General features: G+C 36.8%; 2 protein-coding genes across 4 annotated transcripts in view; both read left to right on the forward strand.

Moving 5' to 3' along the window:
- Positions 1–16305, forward strand: part of LOC125671511 (arrestin domain-containing protein 3-like) — a 33840-nt gene extending 17535 nt beyond the window's left edge. For 2 of the 3 annotated variants that reach the window (XM_048907281.2, XM_048907282.2), the window contains exons 2-9: positions 1679–1873; positions 2201–2536; positions 8285–8407; positions 12564–12796; positions 12887–13066; positions 13170–13370; positions 13506–13617; positions 14949–16305. In XM_048907281.2, the coding sequence (XP_048763238.1) occupies positions 2425–2536; positions 8285–8407; positions 12564–12796; positions 12887–13066; positions 13170–13370; positions 13506–13617; positions 14949–15505 (1518 nt within the window). In that variant the 5' untranslated portion in view covers positions 1679–1873; positions 2201–2424 and the 3' untranslated portion in view covers positions 15506–16305. Of the gene's footprint in view, positions 1–1016; positions 1493–1678; positions 1874–2200; positions 2537–8284; positions 8408–12563; positions 12797–12886; positions 13067–13169; positions 13371–13505; positions 13618–14948 lie in introns of those variants that run through there. The other variant, XM_056163981.1, reaches the window with a different exon arrangement.
- Positions 16306–17337: 1032 nt separating this feature from the next.
- On the forward strand, positions 17338–19361 carry LOC125669194 (uncharacterized). Its single transcript, XM_048903636.2, has one exon. It carries the CDS (start codon positions 17994–17996, stop codon positions 19059–19061), a length of 1068 nt encoding a protein of 355 aa, XP_048759593.2. The 5' UTR covers positions 17338–17993; the 3' UTR covers positions 19062–19361.
- The last annotated feature ends 882 nt before the right edge of the window (positions 19362–20243 follow it).

Genomic DNA, 20243 nt, shown 5'->3' on the forward strand with positions numbered 1-20243 from the left:
ATGACCTTACAAACTCAGATTGTGGATAAACTATACCTGATTGCTTTGAGAAAATCAAACCATGGTCAAATTTATCTCCTACTATGTATGAACCCGATGAAGTCACAATATAAGATTGTAGATAAACTATATGACCTCAATTTTGTTTTTTTACTATGGTTTAGCTAAATGACTTCGTGATCTCAAACTGTGGATAAACCGGGGGTGCGTTCGAGGTCGCCGTTCCCGTTGTTCTCGTGCTTCGTTCTTAGAGTCGCGAACGACGAGAACATGCGCGCATGAACGTGTTCTTCGTTCTTCGACCACACTACCTACAAAGGTGGTGTGAGTTCTTGCACCTCGAACCCGTTCTCGGGTTGCGCACTTGGCGTTCGGGATCGACAGGAATTTGTTCTCGTAAGAAGAACGACGATCTCGAACGCACTCCTTATGACGTTTTATTCAGACCTACAGAAGAACCAACAATGCAAGCATTCTCTGGACTTCCTGTCTACACACACGGGAGTCAAGAGTTCGTGACGACATGGATTTTCTACGACGTCGTTCTACGAAAGCGGATCAATAGCCAATCAGATTACTTTATATCAATTAATTTACAAACATCACAAACACTCTGAGACTCACGATACTAAAACATTGGATTGAAATAGATGGAACAACATCGACAGACAGAAGGAACAGTAAAAAAAATCGATTTTACCTAAAATGTCTCAAGTCTCCATTCCATGATGCAATCTTATGTTCGTATTGTCAGATGAATTTAAGTATTCTCTCTAAGACTCAGTTCACCTAACCATTGTTCTACATCCCCAAAACCAGTACATATAGTTACCTAGTTTTAGACTTCATACTGTGTATTCGAAATATTTATAGACTGGTATTCATTTTTTGCCTAATAATGGTATTTCATATATTCAAATATGATTATTCTATGAAAATTTAAAGATATGGAGCGTATTATAGGACAATACGAATAACGTTGACATGACAACAGATATCAAACCGTTACCTTCATTAAAACCACATGAGCTATCACATGGCTGTTACGACTTATTAACAGACAAGCACGGCGAGTTCTAGGAAATGGGATAAAACAATAATTTCAAAAAGAAAATTACTTGTAGATTTAATGTAAATATAGCGTTGAGTGCTTACACGGACTATTTCTGTTCGCGTCGTCAAGGTTTCAATCTGTTACATATTGGAAATAGAGATTAACATCCTACTTTATCGAAATCCATATGAAAATTAGACAATCTTTATGATATTGCATATCTGTGATGTGATAGATATTAAAATCTGTGATCTCATTTCGTCTTGGTGTATTGTCTTGGTAACACTGATCCGCGAGCGCTCTATGATTAAGCCAACGGATGCATCTGTTGATTCACGAAAAAGCAGGACTATACTAGTACGCTTTTATATGTACAAGTCTCTGATAGGAAATTACGAGTATCACACCTTTCCTGGGCGATAATTGGCGATTGCTATTGTGAGTATCATTACGTTTGAATGTTCCTTTGGTTGTAACTGTTGGTATATTCTACACTATACTACATGTTGTTACTCGTGAACCCGACGTAACAGGGAGTTCGTCCGCGGAACTCAATTAATGAATTGTATTATAGAAATTGCAGGTAATGATTTTTAATTCGTCAGTTTGATGTTATTTTTGTAGTCAGTTGTGGAGGATGCAGAATTTCTTTGTATCGATCAAACGACAGGAGAAAAAAGAGGGAAATCGATCGATATCGCCGTCACGGCTGACGCTCAACTGACAAGAAACAAACGTTCCGGAGAAACGATCACTCCGTGCGGAAACCATCAAATTCCATTGATTTATCCTAATGCTCTGACATTCATTTGTAAACTGGTAAGTTGATCTCGTTATCTTGATATTAATTATTGATGAGCATAACGTACAGAGGTGATTATTATGACACTATTCCGAGTGGTTCCGAATCACCATCCCCAGCAGTGACTGGCGTCTTGTGACGTAGACAGTCCCAGCGCGCGCCAGAATATGTCGTCTGAATTACAGAGAGATGTGTGGAAATCTGATATTTTATCTTTTCTTGTAGTTGACATTTATAGATTATTTAGAGTTTATATCCTCCCTTGACATCGCACTTTCGTCATTTCCAAAATAAAGTTTTCCAGTCGCAATGCTCTCAGTAAACATTACATATTTCTGTTGTAGGGGATACCCATCCATGTTTGAAAAAAAAAGTATCGGAAAATGATGTTGTGAAACACAACCTTAAAGACAACTGATGATTAGCGCAATAATCACTGTGTAGTATTGATCGAAGTCCAAAGGCAGACTCTCACAAATTAAATCAAACAGCGATTACGGAGACTCCAGTTCTCAGCTTCAGAAGAATAGTGTGTTATGCAATGGCGGAGTGAGTTAATTATGATGTCATGGATTTCGTGACAAAATTTGACATCGAGTTGGACAAGGACATTTACTATGCTGGTGAGACGCTTACTGGACACATGATAGTACAGAATACTGAGAACATCAAGGTTCAAGGTGAGTCAGACGCTTACTGGACACATCATAGTACAGAATACAGAGAACATCAAGGTTCAAGGTGAGTCAGACGCTTACTGGACACATGATGGTACAGAATACTGAGAACATCAAGGTTCAAGGTGAGTCAGACACATCATAGTACAGAATACTGAGAACATCAAGGTTCAAGGTGAGTCAGATGCTTACTGGACACATCATAGTACAGAATACAGAGAACATCAAGGTTCAAGGTGAGTCAGACGCTTACTGGACACATCATAGTACAGAATACTGAGAACATCAAGGTTCAAGGTGAGTCAGACGCTTACTGGACACATGATAGTACAGAATTCTGAGAACATCAAAGTTCAAGGTGAGTCAGACACATCATAGTACAGAATACTGAGAACATCAAGGTTCAAGGTGAGTCAGACGCTTACTGGACACATCATAGTATAGAATACTGAGAACATCAAGGTTCAAGGTGAGTCAGACCCACTGTCGGCGGTTAGTGTGTACTCTGGTGTCATTCCATCTGGTTATCAGTATACGAGGATATCTATCTGGTTATCAGTATACGAGGATATCCATCTGGTTATCAGTACACGAGGTTATCAGTATACGAGGATATCCATCTGTTTATCAGTATACGAGGATATCAGTATAAGAGGATATCCATCTGGTTATCAGTACACAAGGATATGTATCTGGTTATCAGTATAAGAGGATATCCATCTGTTTATCAGTATACGAGGATATCCATCTGTTTATCAGTACACAAGGATATCCATCTGTTTATCAGTACACAAGGATATCCATCTGGTTATCAGTATAAGAGGATATCCATCTGTTTATCAGTATACGAGGATACCCATCTGGTTATCAGTATACGAGGATATCAGTATAAGGGATATCATCTAGTTATCAGTACACAATGATATGTATCTGGTTATCAGTATACGAGGATATCTATCTGGTTATCAGTATACGAGGATACCCATCTGGTTATCAGTATACGAGGATATCAGTATAAGGGATATCATCTAGTTATCAGTACACAATGATATGTATCTGGTTATCAGTATACGAGGATATCTATCTGTTTATCAGTATACGAGGATATCCATCTGTTTATCAGTATACGAGGATACCCACCTGGTTATCAGTATACGAGGATATCAGTATAAGGGATATCATCTAGTTATCAGTACACAATGATATGTATCTGGTTATCAGTATACGAGGATATCTATCTGTTTATCAGTATACGAGGATATCTATCTGGTTATCAGTATACGAGGATATCAGTATACGAGGATATCATCTAGTTATCAGTACACAATGATATGTATCTGGTTATCAGTATACGAGGATATCTATCTGTTTATCAGTATACGAGGATATCTATCTGGTTATCAGTATACGACGATATATATCTGTTTATCAGTATACGAGGATATCTATCTGGTTATCAGTATACGAGGATATCAGTATAAGAGGATATCCATCTGGTTATCAGTACACAATGATATCCATATGGTTATCAGTACACAAGGATATGTATCTGGTTATCAGTATACGAGGTTATCAGTATACGAGGATATCAGTACACAAGGATATCCATTTGGTTATCATTATACGAAGATATCTATCTGGTTTGGACCAGCAAACCTGTATACAAAGTAATATTCTGTATTAGACCAACAAACCACCAGTTTACGGGGGTGTCCATCTGGTTAAGGTACACACAACCAGTCTATGAGGGGGTTCATCTGGTAAGAACAAACTAATTGCATCACCAGTTTACAGGGTTATTCATATGATTAGGGTAAGCACACCATCGGTTTCATCTGATTATGACAAACTTCCAGTATGCGAGTGGATTTGTATGATTATGACAAACTTCCGGTCTACGAAGGGTTCGATCTGGTTGGACAAAGAAAGTACTAGAGGTGTTAACTTGGTTATATTAAAGAGCTGGTCACATTAGCTCAGTGGTAGAGCTTAGCTTCGTACCCGGGAGGTCGTGAGTTCGAGTCCCGCTCGTGCCATGTCAGCGTCAAACCTAAAACGTAAACATAGGTAGTGATTGCTCCTTCGCCAAACACCCGGCAATTAGAAGGGAAAATCACAAGTATTGCAGACATGGCCTTAAAAACCGAGGTCGCGTGTCGCGGCAGGCGTTGACACGTTAAAGACCCTTCACAGCTGCGGCCGTAAGCGCTAAGTATAGGTATAAATTTGTGGTACTTTACCTTCAACTGGTGACATCTCAATATGAGTGAAAAATTCTCGACGGAACGTAAAACAACTAACTAACCAACCAGACCACCAATGAAATAGAAATGGAGGAAACAACGTTTTCATACACAGTTACACTAAAAGAATTCTAATTTCAAAATGTATGTCGATCCTCAATAAATTGTATAACTCTGTTTTGAAGTACCTCAGGTGTTCATGTATCATTTATTCCCTAAAGAAGTTTCTATGTACCTACGATTAAGATTTTTCAGCCACCATTTCTGTACAAATTCCTCGAAAAGTAACGGTCAACGCTCGGACAATTTGTGGGATCAGGCAATCATCTGGGTTTATTTTTACTAGGGTATACTAGATTTAAATCAAATCAAAATCGTGACACAAGTCATGCCCCTCTGATTTACCTTAACTGTCTGTAATGCACGAGCAGACAGAGGGCGTGCGACACAAGCTTCCTTTACACGTGCGAGTAGCGCACGGAACTCTGGGTAGAGAATGGCGACGCTCCTGAAGTCGAATTACGTTGCGCAACTACTGAGTCGGGCAACTATCAAGTCGGGCAACTATCGACTCGTACAACCTGTAATCTACCCCTGTTAACTACCGACTTGTACAAATTGCATCTTCGCTAGCCAAGGGTTTTCGGTCCACTTCGCTCCCATATGTAGATTTTTGGAATTAGCACTTTGACTTGTATTTATCAGCTTATTAGCAACTTTGTTAGCTTCTCTTATTTGAATGCCCACGAACGTTTTGTTCAACCGTCCTACATGTATGCATGGTTAGTGACGGTTCAGATGAAAATGGAGTTTCTTACTATTTATTCAAGGTTCTGATTGTGCTTGCTTGGATTTGTAAATATCATTTTTAGCAAAGGAGTCACAAAAGAAATTTTCTTTTCAAAACAAGTAGATTCTTAAATGTTTTAGACTATTTACTATAGTGTGATAAGTAATAAATAACAAGCAGATTCTTAAATGTTTTAAACTATTTACGTTAGTGTAATAAGTAATAAATAACAAGCAATCGGCAGGGAAATGGATTCTCTGTTTCCGATGAATATCCACGATTGGATGATTTCAACCCGTTCCAGCCTCATCACTTGTTCCGTACACCGGACCTCCTGTATCTAGACGGTATAAGGGGCAGACCCAGAAAATAACCCAAAACTTAAACTGCTTATGTTCACTTATATGCATTTAAGTAGCTGCAATAATGTAGCCCTCTCTGATTTTTTTTTTTTTTTTATTTTTTTTTTATTTTTTTTTTTTTATAGGAGAGGGCTACAACTCCTTAGGATCTCCGTAATGGTGCAAGTGCGGGAGTGATTCACTCCCGCAACATTTGCGCTCATTCTAAACATTTCCTGACTTTCTTTACGTGAATAAAATGATATTCTATGTTTCTTAGTCAATATATAAATTTACAACCTGCAACTTAAGATTTGTGAGGCTCTATTCTACCGTTTTCAACAATTTCGATGAATTCCAATTTCTCGATTCATATTTGTGCGCCATGTTTGATGTATTGAAGTATAAACTTCCGATTGTCAAGTCATTTGCATATGCCATATAAGGTAGTATTTACATCAATGGAAAAGTATGGAGGCGAAAGCTATTTCGTCGGTATTGAAAAGGTTTGAATTTAATATCAAGTTAAAAACCGAACAGCAGAGTGTAAATTCTTTCTGCAACAATATGATTTTCCTTTCTTTGTCGAAGTGGCTCGAGTAACTACATTTTCGCGCTGATTGTCAATGTTTAGGTTTTTCATTAGATCCACCTACGAGATCTCGCGATAACAAGCATGGCGGAGCAGACGAAGAATTTTGCATGCTGTACATTGTATTTAATGAAAAACACCTTTATTAGACATGCCCGAGCACAAAGTTGGTACTCCTTTGGTGTAAACAACATTTGGGACTAATACACAGAGTTTATTATCGGTTATTCATAAAATTATTTTGCACCATTACGGAGATCCTATGGAATTGTAGCCCTATCCCGAAAACGTCAGAATTAAAAAAGAAATTGGATAGGGCTACATTATTGCAGCTAGCATTTAAGATGGTTCCCTTTTACACAAAACCTGGGAGAACAGGGACCAAAATGGTACTCAATGACCTTTTTTTCCTCCTACAGGAGATACAACCTACATAATTCTCCTTTAGACTTACCACTGGAGAAACACACACGCAAGTCTATATGTTTCCATACAGCCTAATACGAAAACCTACTCTCTAATTCATGTTTCAATGATAAGGGTATTATTCTCGCGTTGTAATGAACGCCGTCTATAGTTTCTTGAATCCTCTCAGTCCGATTACAGACAGCTGAGCAATCAGGGTTTGAATTGTTTGGAGGCAAACTACAGTAGCTTAAGTACCAGCGACAGGTTTACTCGTCAAAGTGATCAAATGGTCCATCTCAAACAAAGGATTTCAAAGAAATAATATGTAAACGGATTGGCACGCTGGCCCGTATGTAATTTAGCGCTTTTACGGTACATCGTTAACAAAAGAAGTTGGTAAATTGATTTTTAAGTTTTCGATCGTCATAACACTGGTTTGATTTAACAAAAATAAGAATTTTTGTGCTTGACAAATAAACTCCTTGAACAGTTTTATATTGTTTATTTGATAGACCATGTATCATTCAAATAACTATAATGTAATTTTCAAGATTTCCTTTCTCAATATGCATTCAACGACAAGAATTCAAAAAGTCTCCTATGACACGGTATCTTTTTAACCAGCATAAGATTGATTATACGCAAATCTAGACAAAGTTTGGGGAGGGGGGCCTGAGTTCCCCAGTGGGTCCAAGATGTGAGGCCCCGGAACTCTCAATTTTTAAACGAACTGAAAGTACCAATTTCTGATACATGTAACAAAAAGGTTTAAAATGAAATGTCTTCACGTAATAACGACCTACGGTCGTACTATATTCTCTCTAAAATGGTAAAAGGAGTTCAATAAAATATGCACATGGTGGGGATAATTCACATTAGATAAGAATTATTCAAGAAATAAATTTTCATTTTTGAAATATACATGGGGGTATAAACTGCGAAGCTTCGCGTCGGCATACTTCGTGAAGCGCCGGCGTGAAACGTTCATTCGCTCGTGTAATTTCAAAACTGAAATTTATTTTGAAATATACATTCTAATTTTATTTCTGTCGAAATTCCTAGCTGTTAAAATAGGCTTACTATTCTTATCAAAATTCATACGCGCTTCGTTTATACAACTGTCGCTCATTCATGAGGAAATGGCTATCATTTCAATTTGTAAAGATACCTAAAGCGAAACACTGGAAATGTATAAATATCAAATAATATTATTCAGAAAATGTATTAGAGAAGGTCAGTCAATCTATTGTGCATTGCCGCGGGATGAACCAGAATATTTATCACTAATTACAAGAACTGACCCGGTCAATCCGGAATTCGATAGTCTGTGATACCGACAGTTATATGCTCTTTATGACAATGTATCGACTATTTCAGGGATACGGATTCTTTTGCGCGGGAAATCCCACGTGGAATGGAAGATCACTAAGGCGGGAGAGAGGAGGAGCGTGAAGGATGACGAATATTATGTCGATGAAAAGAAAGTCGTGTGGGGGAAAGGTACAGTATATGAAATATAGCAACATTTACTATTCAGACTGGTGAAATTAAAGAGCAGTAATGATTTACCATTTAGACTGGCGAAATTAAGATATAGATAGGATAAACAGTGGAAAACAAGATAGACAGGGGAAATCATAATGTAGATAGGGTCAAATAAGATGAATATACACGGTAGTGAAATTAATTTGTGGATTAGGGAAATCAAATTATGGATTGGGGAAATAAGATGTAGACAGGGGAAATCATAATGTAGACAGGGGAAAATAATATGTAGACAGGGGAAATCATAATGTAGACAGGGGAAAATAAGATGTAGACAGGGGAAATCATAATGTAGACAGGGGAAAATAAGATGTAGACAGGGAAAAATAAGATGTAGATAGGGGAAAATAAGATGTAGACAGGGGAAATCATAATGTAGACAGGGGAAAATAAGATGTAGATATGGGGAAATTATTACTTAATAGGTTTGTTACTGTCTACAGAAATTTGACAGGCTGTTAAAATCCAGAGAAGGCGAAGCGAAGCCGAGTATTCTATGGACTTTAACAACCCAATGAAGGTTTATATGGATTTGCTTGAGGAATCGACCCACAGCGAGATTCAGAATTCCTGCAAAAAACTTATCAATTTGAGGTCACCTTTTTGTCTATAAGCACTTAAATATATCCAAATCATAAAGTTTCGGAATTTCACTGACAACCGGGATATAAGTTTTTTTTAAATTTTTTAAAATTAGATGATCTATTTGGCAAATAACACTAATTTCTCATTTTTTGGGTAAAACAAAGAGAAATTAAGAAGGGGGGGGGGGTCAAGCAAATGTAATCTTGCTAAGCTTGATCAATAGAATTTTTAAATTATTTTCATTTGAACATTATTGACAAATATGCGAGTGTTTTTAAATTCATAGATATTTAGATCTTAGATCCGTCCTTTTATTTACACCACTACACAAAGGTACACTTACAATTTATATACCTTGGGGGCTTTGATCATGGGTCTGAGTGTGGTCATTTTGTATAAAGGTGTTTTATAGGTCAACAATCGTCAAGTTGTATTTAAAACTAATATACAATACGCAATTTCCGGGTTGCTCAATAGTTATTTCCCTTTATGGAACTCTTACGCACAATGAGACGCAAAATATACTTTCGTTTACTCGCGGTGGGTACAAATTAGGGGTGAAACGATGCAGTACCTTCTCGATTCGATTCGATTTTCGATAATTTAGTCTCGAATCGATGATTTTCGATTCGATACAATAGCATGTACCAAATTCTTTATAATGCTAAAAATAATTTATGTTTCGTTGTATTTATTGCTCTTTGTAAATAAATTCTACATAATGTAAACACGTTTAACATAGAGCAACACTCTTATCACTTGTCCTAAAGCCGAAATGTCGCCATACCCAGGATTTAAACATTGGGGGTGCATTTTTCAACTTGACTGTGTCCATTTTGATACAGCAAAGTTTATTCGTATGTTGATTGGGCAATTTTCAATTCCACTGGCTAATCAGAAACCGTGTTATCAAGTGCAATGTGTGCTATGATTTTAGAACCGTATCGAACCGAAACAGACCCCGAATAAATCGAACATCGAATCGAGACTACTACATCGCGATTCGGTCGCATCGCGATGCATCGTTTCACCCCTACTACAAATGCTTATCGCTGTCTTCATATATTGCCTAAAGAATGCTTATCAGACATCATGCAAACATCCAAACTATTGGGACACACAATTTTTGTAAGTTTATGAGTATTTGATGATAAAATAGCTCAAACAAAAATCGATAATCATCATCTTTCTTTAAAGTAATTCCACCCTCCTGTGATGTCATCATATTTTGTAAAATCAATGATTAATTTAGATTTATGCATGATAGGAAGATAAATTTTGTTGGCGTCTTTTCCGATAGGTATTGTAAAAAAAAATTTGTTAAAAATAAACTATTTCAAAAGTCTAAGTTATAGATAAATAATCAATGATACGTTTTAAAATATTAAATCCAAGGGCAATAACTCTGTTTTTATTGATTCCTCTATCAAGTCTATTATGCGATAGATTTCCTTTATTTTTTACAGACATTTTGTATATTTTTGTGAAGATACAGTTTCATGAAATTGTTATGAATGCTATTACATCATCATAACCAGTTTGTATGAAATTTTGATGATAATGTTTAAAGAAAATTGCAATTTTCTGACGGTGATATATGATTCTGTTTATGTACGTCTTGCATCTTAAAAAGTGTGATGACCTATGTATTTTATTTGATAATTTGTTAGTTTTAACTCTAATGAATGGAAATAAATACACTTTTTAAACTTGTATCAGATAAAACTGCGGGTATGGAGTTACCTTAATTAAAGTATCAAACTTGTGCAGAAGAGGATATAATAAATATAATTTCATATTAAATTTAATGGCCTAATGCAAACAAATATTACTCTTGTTATAGTCAGTTTAATGTATACCAACGGCTGATATAAACAAAATTTACACTTTCATAATTCGTATCCTTATTTACATATCAAGTCTATAATACATGTATACATCTTGTACCCACCCAAGCGTTCAACAGAATACTGAACATACCTCCATCACAAAAGAGCTGATATCTCGGAAGTTGCGTATTACTAATGATCACAGTTAAGGAACTTGCGATTTAAAGAAGGGGTCTTAATTGTTATCGAAAGAGCAAAGGAAATAGCTACTAACCTTTCCGAGTATGTCTGGATTCTCAAAAGTGTATTTCAAAGAAAAATTCCCATTGAAATGTCATGAAGTGGCTTTTGTAAAATAACTTTATTCAAATAGTCTATTATTTTTAAGGAACTCAGGCCTTTGGTCGTTCTGATGGCAACTGTAAATAGCTTATATTCAGACTAACACAGTAAATTCAAACGTGTCTAAAAGCAATTGAGTCGAAGTAGCAGATTTGAAAGGTATATGATGAGGAAGCATAAAACACCAAAGAAAGCAAAATTCACAATCTATAAATCCGCAGTCTTATGTGTTAACCCACCACTGAGTTAGCCAGCTAGATAATAAGATTTAAAAGAACTCTCTCTCTCTCTCTCTCTCTCTCTCTCTCTCTCTCTCTCTCTCTCTCTCTCTCTCTCTCTCTAATCATTTTGATGATGTGTAATTCTTCAGAAATGATACAGTCTTTCGACAATGTTGCCACATTGCAAATGCATTGGACGGATTCTACCGTTAATTATAATACCACTACAGATATATCTTATATTTATAATATCACTACAGAAATATCTTATATTTATAATATCACTACATATTCATCTTATATTTATAATATCACTACAGATACATCTTATATTTATAATATCACTACAGATACATCTTATATTTATAAGATGTATTATTTTATACCATTACAGAAATATCTTATATTCATAATATCACTACAGAAATATCTTATATTTATAATATCACTACATATTCATCTTATATTTATAATATCACTACAGATACATCTTATATTTATAAGATGTATTATTTTATACCATTACAGAAATATCTTATATTCATAATATCACTACAGATATATCTTATATTTATAATATGACTACAGAAATATCTTATATTCATAATATCACTACAGATATATCTTATATTTATAATATGACTACAGAAATATCTTATATTTATAATATTACTACAGATACATCTTATATTTATAATATCACTACAGATACATCTTATATTTATAATATCACTACAGATATATCTTATATTTATAATATCACTACAGATACAACTTATATTCATAATATCACTACAGATATATCTTATATTTATAATATGACTACAGAAATATCTTATATTTATAATATCACTACAGAAATATCTTATATTTATAATATCACTACAGATACAACTTATATTTATAATATCACTACAGATACAACTTATATAGTGAATTGGAACAGTAAATATAAAAGTAAAAGTTTGGAATAACCTATAACCAACATATCCACGCATATCCTGTTTGAGTTATGGGTGATTTCTGTTTGGAAAGAAAGTTAACAAATTTAACTCGAAGTAGACACGCTCGAAATTTCAGAATTTTTTTTTGTATATATTGATATAAATCGTTAAATGCATACTTATTTAACAGATAAAAAAGAAATTGAAGGAGGAGTACCCATCATGCCTCGGGGCAACCACAGATACAACTTCCAGTTCAAACTTCCGGAGAGTACACTTCCGTGTTCATTTGAGAGTAAAGTCGGCACCATTCGATATTACTTGCGCGCGACAATGGACATGCCCGTGTCTTCCTCCCCACAAAGCAAAAAATACTTCACAATCATTGGTCCACACATCGACTGCATGGACGAGCGCTACCTGGTGAGTGGAACATGAGTTTATTTTCTTTGCGACATAAGAGAATATATTGGCTCTATGCACACACAGAATAGCCCTGGCATTTTTTTCCAGACACCGATCCGCGCCAGCGATAAGCGGTACTCTTGTTGTTTCTGCTGCTCACAGGGCCCTGTTTCATTAGAGGTTGTCCTAGAAAGAAGTGCCTATTGCGCAGGAGAAAACATCAAGCTTCGCGCAGAAATCCAAAATGGCAGTGACCAGGACGTGTGGCTGGTCTGTAAACTCGTGCAGGTATCTAGCTTACTATGTTAGAATATCATTCAGCCTTACATAAAGATACTATCCTCATTTCTACATTGTAACATGTTTAAAGTCAACTAACTTTTTTTTTCAGCATGTTGAATTTTTCATCAATAAAGGGGTACTAGGTTTATGCAAAGAGGCGTCTCACAAAGTCTGGCAATACCGCGGAGAAACAGTGAGCGCTCACGGAACCGAAAAGTTTGACGACCTTCAGCATCACCTTCAGCTTCCAGTGGTCCCGCCCTCGCTGGTGGACGTGTGTAGTTTGATTCAGATCTACTACACTCTCAAGGTCAAGAAAATCACAGCCGTGTCTCCTGCTTTTCTTTATACAATTAATCATGTACTGCAAATATTTTTCAAAAAATTCTTTTGTGAGTTGTATTTGATTTACACTTAGGATTTGTAACCGTTTTCTCCCTCTTAGGCTTGTTTAGTGATGGAGGATTCGGGTGAAGTTCTAGACCTCCATTTTCCGCTGACAGTAGCGACCACGCCTTATAGAATCTCTAATGCACCTTATCCTATCTTACAGTATGGTAAGCAATAAGTTATCATTATGTTCAAATACATAGATATCACGTTCATTATACAATATTATCATCGACCAAAGGCTATTATGAGGTGTGGTTTTCCTGTGACTAGGACGCACAACGATTAAAGTCTTTAATTAATGGCCAGAGAAATCTCCACAGTGCCTATTGCGAGGGAAATCTCCATAGTACTTATTGAGAGGGAAATCTCCATAGTACTTATTGTCAGGGAAATTTCCATAGTACTTATTGTCAGGAAAATCTCCATAGTACTTATTGTCAGGGAAATTTCCATAACACTTATTGTCAGGAAAATCTCCACAGTACTTATCGTCAGGGAAATCTCCATAGTACTTATTGCGGGGAAAATCTCCATAGTACTTATTGTCAGGGAAATCTCTGTTAGTACCTCTTGAAAAATCATTCATTTCTGTAGGGTAAAATTTTCGTGGTATGAAAAAACTAAGTATATTTGTGGGGACTTGAATTCGTGAAGATTTGAATTCATGGTTGAGGAGTTATTATGCTTGACTGCAATTCAGTTTCTTATTATGAGTGAGTTAAATTTGAGATCCACTCCACGAATATAGTGGGAAAATAAACCTCCTTTGAACTGTTATGATTTTGCAGTAAATCCTTCCAAACTCTTTTCATTGTATAGTCCACTTCTGCTTCATACTTAGATATTTTATTGAAAGTAGATACTAACGGCAAACTAACAACTCAAACTTTATGACAAACGGGGTGATTTCAGCTTCTCCATCGTCAACTTCCCATATTTATGTAGCAATATTCCATTATCACCTGCATATGGTGTTTATATCTCTCGACTGATTCGATAGGCAAGAGCTTGTTCTGCGTATGGTTAGTTTTTAAATCGAGGCAGGCTACTGACAAACAAGTTGATGGTGCAGGGTTTTAACAGTCTCGTTTAAATTCAGCATTTCGCAAATTCTATGGTCGTTAAAACGATTTAGTTTGCCAATACAACCTATCATTGGGTCAAAAGCTGTTTGACGTGTTTCATACCGATTGTTAGACCGTTCTTGGCACACTGATTTTGACTACGGTTTACTCCGTTTACCTGATCAAGATATAGGGCTCATGGCGGGTGTGACCGGTCGACAGGGGATGCTTACTCCTCTTAGGCACCTGGTCCCACCTCCGGTGTGTGCAGGGGTCCGCGTTGACTCAACTCTCTATTTTGTATTGCTTATAGGAGTTGTGAGATTGATCATTGTTCGTTATCTTCACCTTTCATAGTATTTCCATTAGAACGCCATTACGATTTGTTACTAATAAATAACCAGGTCTGACGTCCTTCTTGCTTGTTGCAGATCACTGTGTACCTAACGTAGAGGGGGGTATGTACGTCAGTTCAGAGTTCCAATTGGGTCAAGTGTACATGGGTGACGGGGAGGAAGAGACGGACGAGGTCATCCTTTACCGCCCCCTGTATGTCTGTGTACCTCACGAACGTCTCCTAGTCAACAACGTAGAGAAAGAAGGCGGGGTCAGTCGCGTGGCTTCCCGGATGTCGATGACGAGGCTGAGCGACAGACTGAAATTCAAGGAACCAAGGGTCCCCGAAATATCTTTATCCTCAGAAAAAATAGACTTACCGCATACCAACAGTGACGACGCGTTACCTTCCCACGTGACCTCCAGTAAGGACGGTCTCTCACCCCTGTTTGCACAGGTTGACCTTGAATCACAATTTAATCAGAAACACTCGTATGACGGTACAAAAGGAGAGCTTGAAGACCTCTGTGAGTCGGAAACAGAGACGGAAACTGTTGTATCAATACATAAGACTGATGCAAATGACCCAGAGATCAAGGCCAACCTCAATGTGACGATTGCTAATCTGGAAACCTCTCAAACGAATACATAATTGTCTACATGACGCCGCGTAATACTTTATAAGACAACACATGACGTGTGTCTAAGACTAGAGTTACGTTATAAATCAATCAATTTTTATGGATCTACAAATTAAACGAAATAAACACATTGTTTAGCATAAGAAAATGTAAATAATGCACCCCCAGGGACCAAGAAATCTCTATTTTATCTTAAAAGTCAGCACTCTTCACAGCAGTGTCGTCATGCGGAAACCGTCTATATATTATGTTTATAAGCAGTAAATTAGCTCAGTATTGAAACAGGAAAGGGATTTTTCAGATCACGTGTTGACAATGGTCTCGCAACGTGTATATATGGACTGACTGGGTATAAATTTGGTGGTAGACTTCGCAGCCTTTACTAGAACACAACAGAAATAAACTGTGCGATCTGGCAAAATAAAATGTGAATTGCGAGCAGACAAAAACAATCAAATTGATAATTGACGTGAAGTTACTTTGCTTCTATGCAACACATGAAGGTGTTTGTAGTGATGCTAAATCTGGTTGTTCTTCTAATAAGATTACTGTATGCAAATCGACGTGTAAGCCGGGGATGTTGTGTAGAATTGTTCTGTTTTATCCTGACAATAGTTTTTACTCAGTACTGGTAGTAGTGGACCGTCTTACAGATGAGGCGACCATTCATGTTGTCAATCACAGAATCACAGATTTTTAAATGTTTGTTATGGTATGTTGAGGGCTTACTTTTTAAAAACTGTTTATAAAGAAACCCTATTGCACACTTTTATCATGCATGATATAAACAATATTTATGTATGCAGTAAAATGTTTCTCTTTTGTTCAGGAACAAGTGCGAGATCTAAGATGAATTTACTTTACCTGTTAAAGCTTTTATGTTGGCCGAGTAAATGATAATTTTAAAACAATGCAACGGAAAATTCCATTAGCCCTGTGTGTATTTCAGAAAGAAAGCATTAACTAAATTAAATTTAATACAAAATTCAGTCATGAAAGGAATATGTTAACAGAGCGCGAAGTGGCAGGCACGGGGTACTGAAAATCTACAGAACACATATTTAAAAAAAAATGCGTTGGATGTAGGAAAGAAAACACTGACAACATAATGTAATTGTCACCAAAAAAAAACCCCCAAAAAACCCCTTTGTGGCGCTGAATTTGTTACACACATGTACGAATGTTTGAATATTAATAAAGATTGATACGCACACCAACAAAGGTGAAAGTCAGATGACAATTTGGAAAATATCAATTTCCCCAGGCAGAAAAACAATTCAAAAAAGAATTTGCTGTTCAATTTCCGAAAATGAACATCAGACTCTCTACAAAAACAGCGTTTTAAATGCATGCAGATAAAGTTAGCTTCCATGTATGAGGTATTGAAGGTTGATCGTTGACTATTTTGAGAAACCTTTTAGAAAGTGGTTGCCAGAATTCACATACAAATCGGTGATTTGGTTACACAAACAGATATGTTGTCCTGTTTTTGATCAGTAAAAATGATACATTTAAAATTGAGATCTTCTATTGAGTAAATAGTTTTTGTTTGACAATAAATCATTTCTTTGTGAACATGTAGGTTTTTACTAGCGTTTGATCAAGACCTGTTTAAATCTCCTACACACAAGGTTCTTTAGACAAAAAATAGAATGTTAGGTAACAGACACCAGATTATTGATCGAAATATCTCTTAATTTGATAATTACTTCTCTCCAATGTGCTACCAGACTTTGGATTGCAGAATGTTCCAATCATGTTCAATCGAACAAAGTCACGTCTACCATATAATGCCGCGTGAAGTACTCTTGGAGTCCTCGTTGTTCCAGCGATTCTCTGCAGCATCATTAAATCTATAACTATTGACAAAGCTCTTGGGTACCATTTATATTTGCCGTTGCCACCCAAATACTAGCCTTGACAAGACCCTCGTCTTCCGAGGCATCTTCTTTACCAAAACTAAGTACATTTCATAAAGCCGGAGCTATTTAAATCTGCTTGCACATTTAAAGAATGGGGGAGTCGAAACAAGAGGTTTAAAGATCAAACTTGCAGTAAGCCTTTATAGAAATAATTACATATTTTTCGTTTTCAATAGAAGTTTTTGTGTCGGTTGACAGCCGCGAACAGCACCAGGGGCTGTCATTGGCCGGGTATTTTCATACCGTAATGCAGTCCATGTTAAAACGCACAGTGTGTCAAACGGGACAACAGATGGATTCTCTAAGTTACAGCAAAACGAAACATGGACATCTGAATGATTTGTTAAAAGGTAGTTAGGCAATTATCGACCAAGGCTACCTGTCAAGTACATTGTTAATTAACGACTTAGTGGGGGAAATGTAATGAACAACTGTGAAAACGAAATATTATTTCTTGGACAAACATTTGAGAGTGCGTTATTTCAAACGGGAATTGTGAAATGTGTTTTGTAGGATTATATCTTATAAAGCCAAGGTGAGCTAATTAAATGATATTGAAAAAAAAGAAGGTAACTTCATGAGCTTGAAAGATGACCGTGCTGCTTTGTCACCGGTCGGGCGGCCAATGTCGTCTGCCAATGGGCGACAATCGTCTGCCACCGGGCGACTCTCGTCTTCTGGGAGAAGGAGTGTGAATGCGTCTATGGCCTCCGTTACCGATGAAGAGCTTTCATTTTCTGATTCGGACGAGGAGGGAGTGTCTCATGGTCGCAATGTAAACGATAAATTCTGGAATATGTTCGGTGATTCTCTTAAAAAGATCAACGACGACAGTGAGAAGTTCCTGATACGATCTAAACCCAACTTTAAGAGCAGCAAAACATTTAAGGGAGCCATGACGGAGACATGTGGAAACACTGAGTATGGAAGTAGTAAGGGCTACACCAAACTTAAGGAGACACTAAACAGACTATCGGATGTGTCTGGAGCCGCCTTCCGGGCGTTATCCAAGGCCGCCAAACCAATGGAGGAGAAGGAAGATCCCACAGTGGAGGAAGTAGAAGAAAGTGACAAGGAGAAACAGTCAGAAAATGACATCAAAGAAATATCATCTGCGCTAGGTGGTGCTAAACGCAGCTGGAAATTGATAAAACGAAGTGTGAATGAAACTGCATTGGAGAAAAAGACAGAAAAGACCAAGTTAAACTGGGATATGTTGGCCCACCACGCCAAAGGATTGACGGACCAAGAACGCACTAGACAGGACCTCTACCAACGGTATGGTTTGCTGCCTATGTTACACAAAGATGGAAATTATGAGTGTCGAAATATTATGTGGAGTGAACGGGCTATCCGTCTGAACATGACTAACCCTGTGCAGTATAACATAATACCGTACGACAAGCGACGAGCCCAGAGCGCCAAAATCCGCCCCCAAAAATCAACCCCCAAAGTAACATTTTTGCGTCCTTCGTCCGAACGGCCGCGCCCCTTAACTGCTACCTCAACGATTACGCACCCTGTTGGCAAAGTGACGTCAGCAGGCACTTCCAGTTGGACAAATAACGGAAGACCTCTTTCTCATAAACAAACTCCTAATCTAATATCTCCGGTGAACACATTAAGAAACAATTTTATAAACTGAAAGAAAGTAAAGAAATTTGAAGAGTTCTGTTTTTCACAATAAGACTGACAGCCATGCGACACGTAATATAAGTTTAGTACATGTAAAGTAATGGCCTCAGACATTCATACCAATGTAATCCCATGTTAACATCTTTTATTCCAAACCTAATTGACACGACATTTCTGTACATTTTCATTAATGGTAGATCTATGTATGTATTCAATATGGTACATATAAAGTTTATTATCGAATCATGCCTTTTTAGAAGTTCTTTGAACATGTTGGATATATTAAATGGACTCTATTCTTTACAGTCAATATTTGATCAGTCTTGTTTTCTTAAAGACATTTATTCCCTATTTGATATCAAATTGACGTCTCTGTGCACGCAATGAATTAAAACTGTCTGACCGATGTATTTAGTTAACATAACACCCCAAGGATTCAACATAAAGGTTATTCCAGTCTACAAAAAAAAATTCAAGTCTTTTTGATAATTTCAAATAATTTGGTTTATTGACTACATCAATATAAAACTAGCCCTCTACAGACCGGTGTTTCTGTGTCAAGCAGCAGTAGCGATTCTGTTTTAAATGTCCCTATCTCCCTCTATATCATGTTTTAATTGAGATATTTGTCCACCACTTGTCAATAATACGTCCCGATCAAACACCGCTTCGACAAGCCATTAAAAGCCCGTCATAAACACGCTGTTTGCTATTCCCAAGTGGTATAAAGAATGTACTGAGCAGTATTTAATTGCAGTGAAGTCGGAGAGGGATTAAATTTGAGATGAAAGCTAGGCAACATGGAAAAATATTATTTAAAACATGATTTAATTTATTTCCATTCATGTGGCAATAAATTAATTTTTAATTAGTGAAAGGCAACATGCATTAAAATCATTTAAAAACGTTATTGCATTACATGAAAATCAGTATTTAATCAATGTTGAATATTTAAAGAATTAAGAAGTGATTAAGTTAAGAGGTACATTAGATTTTGAGAACAAAGTGTGGGATCCAAGATTAATATGACGGAACGGGAAAAGTCGTGGCCTGCGGAAAGTCGCCAAGTTTACGGTTATCGGGAAGCCGGTGCTAAAATTCTCCTGTCAATTGTGGGCTAAAATCCCCGTAACTAATATATATCCCTCGTCAGCTGCTAAACAAAGTCACCAGAAATTGCCCGTAATAAGCT

This window comes from Ostrea edulis, chromosome 4 (genome assembly GCF_947568905.1).
Source record: "Ostrea edulis chromosome 4, xbOstEdul1.1, whole genome shotgun sequence".
NCBI classification, from domain to species: Eukaryota; Metazoa; Mollusca; class Bivalvia; order Ostreida; family Ostreidae; genus Ostrea; species Ostrea edulis.

Bases quoted from the DNA above. Each gene is read 5' to 3' on its own strand.
- LOC125669194 (XM_048903636.2), top strand. From the start codon at position 17,994: ATGAGCTTGAAAGATGACCGTGCTGCTTTGTCACCGGTCGGGCGGCCA.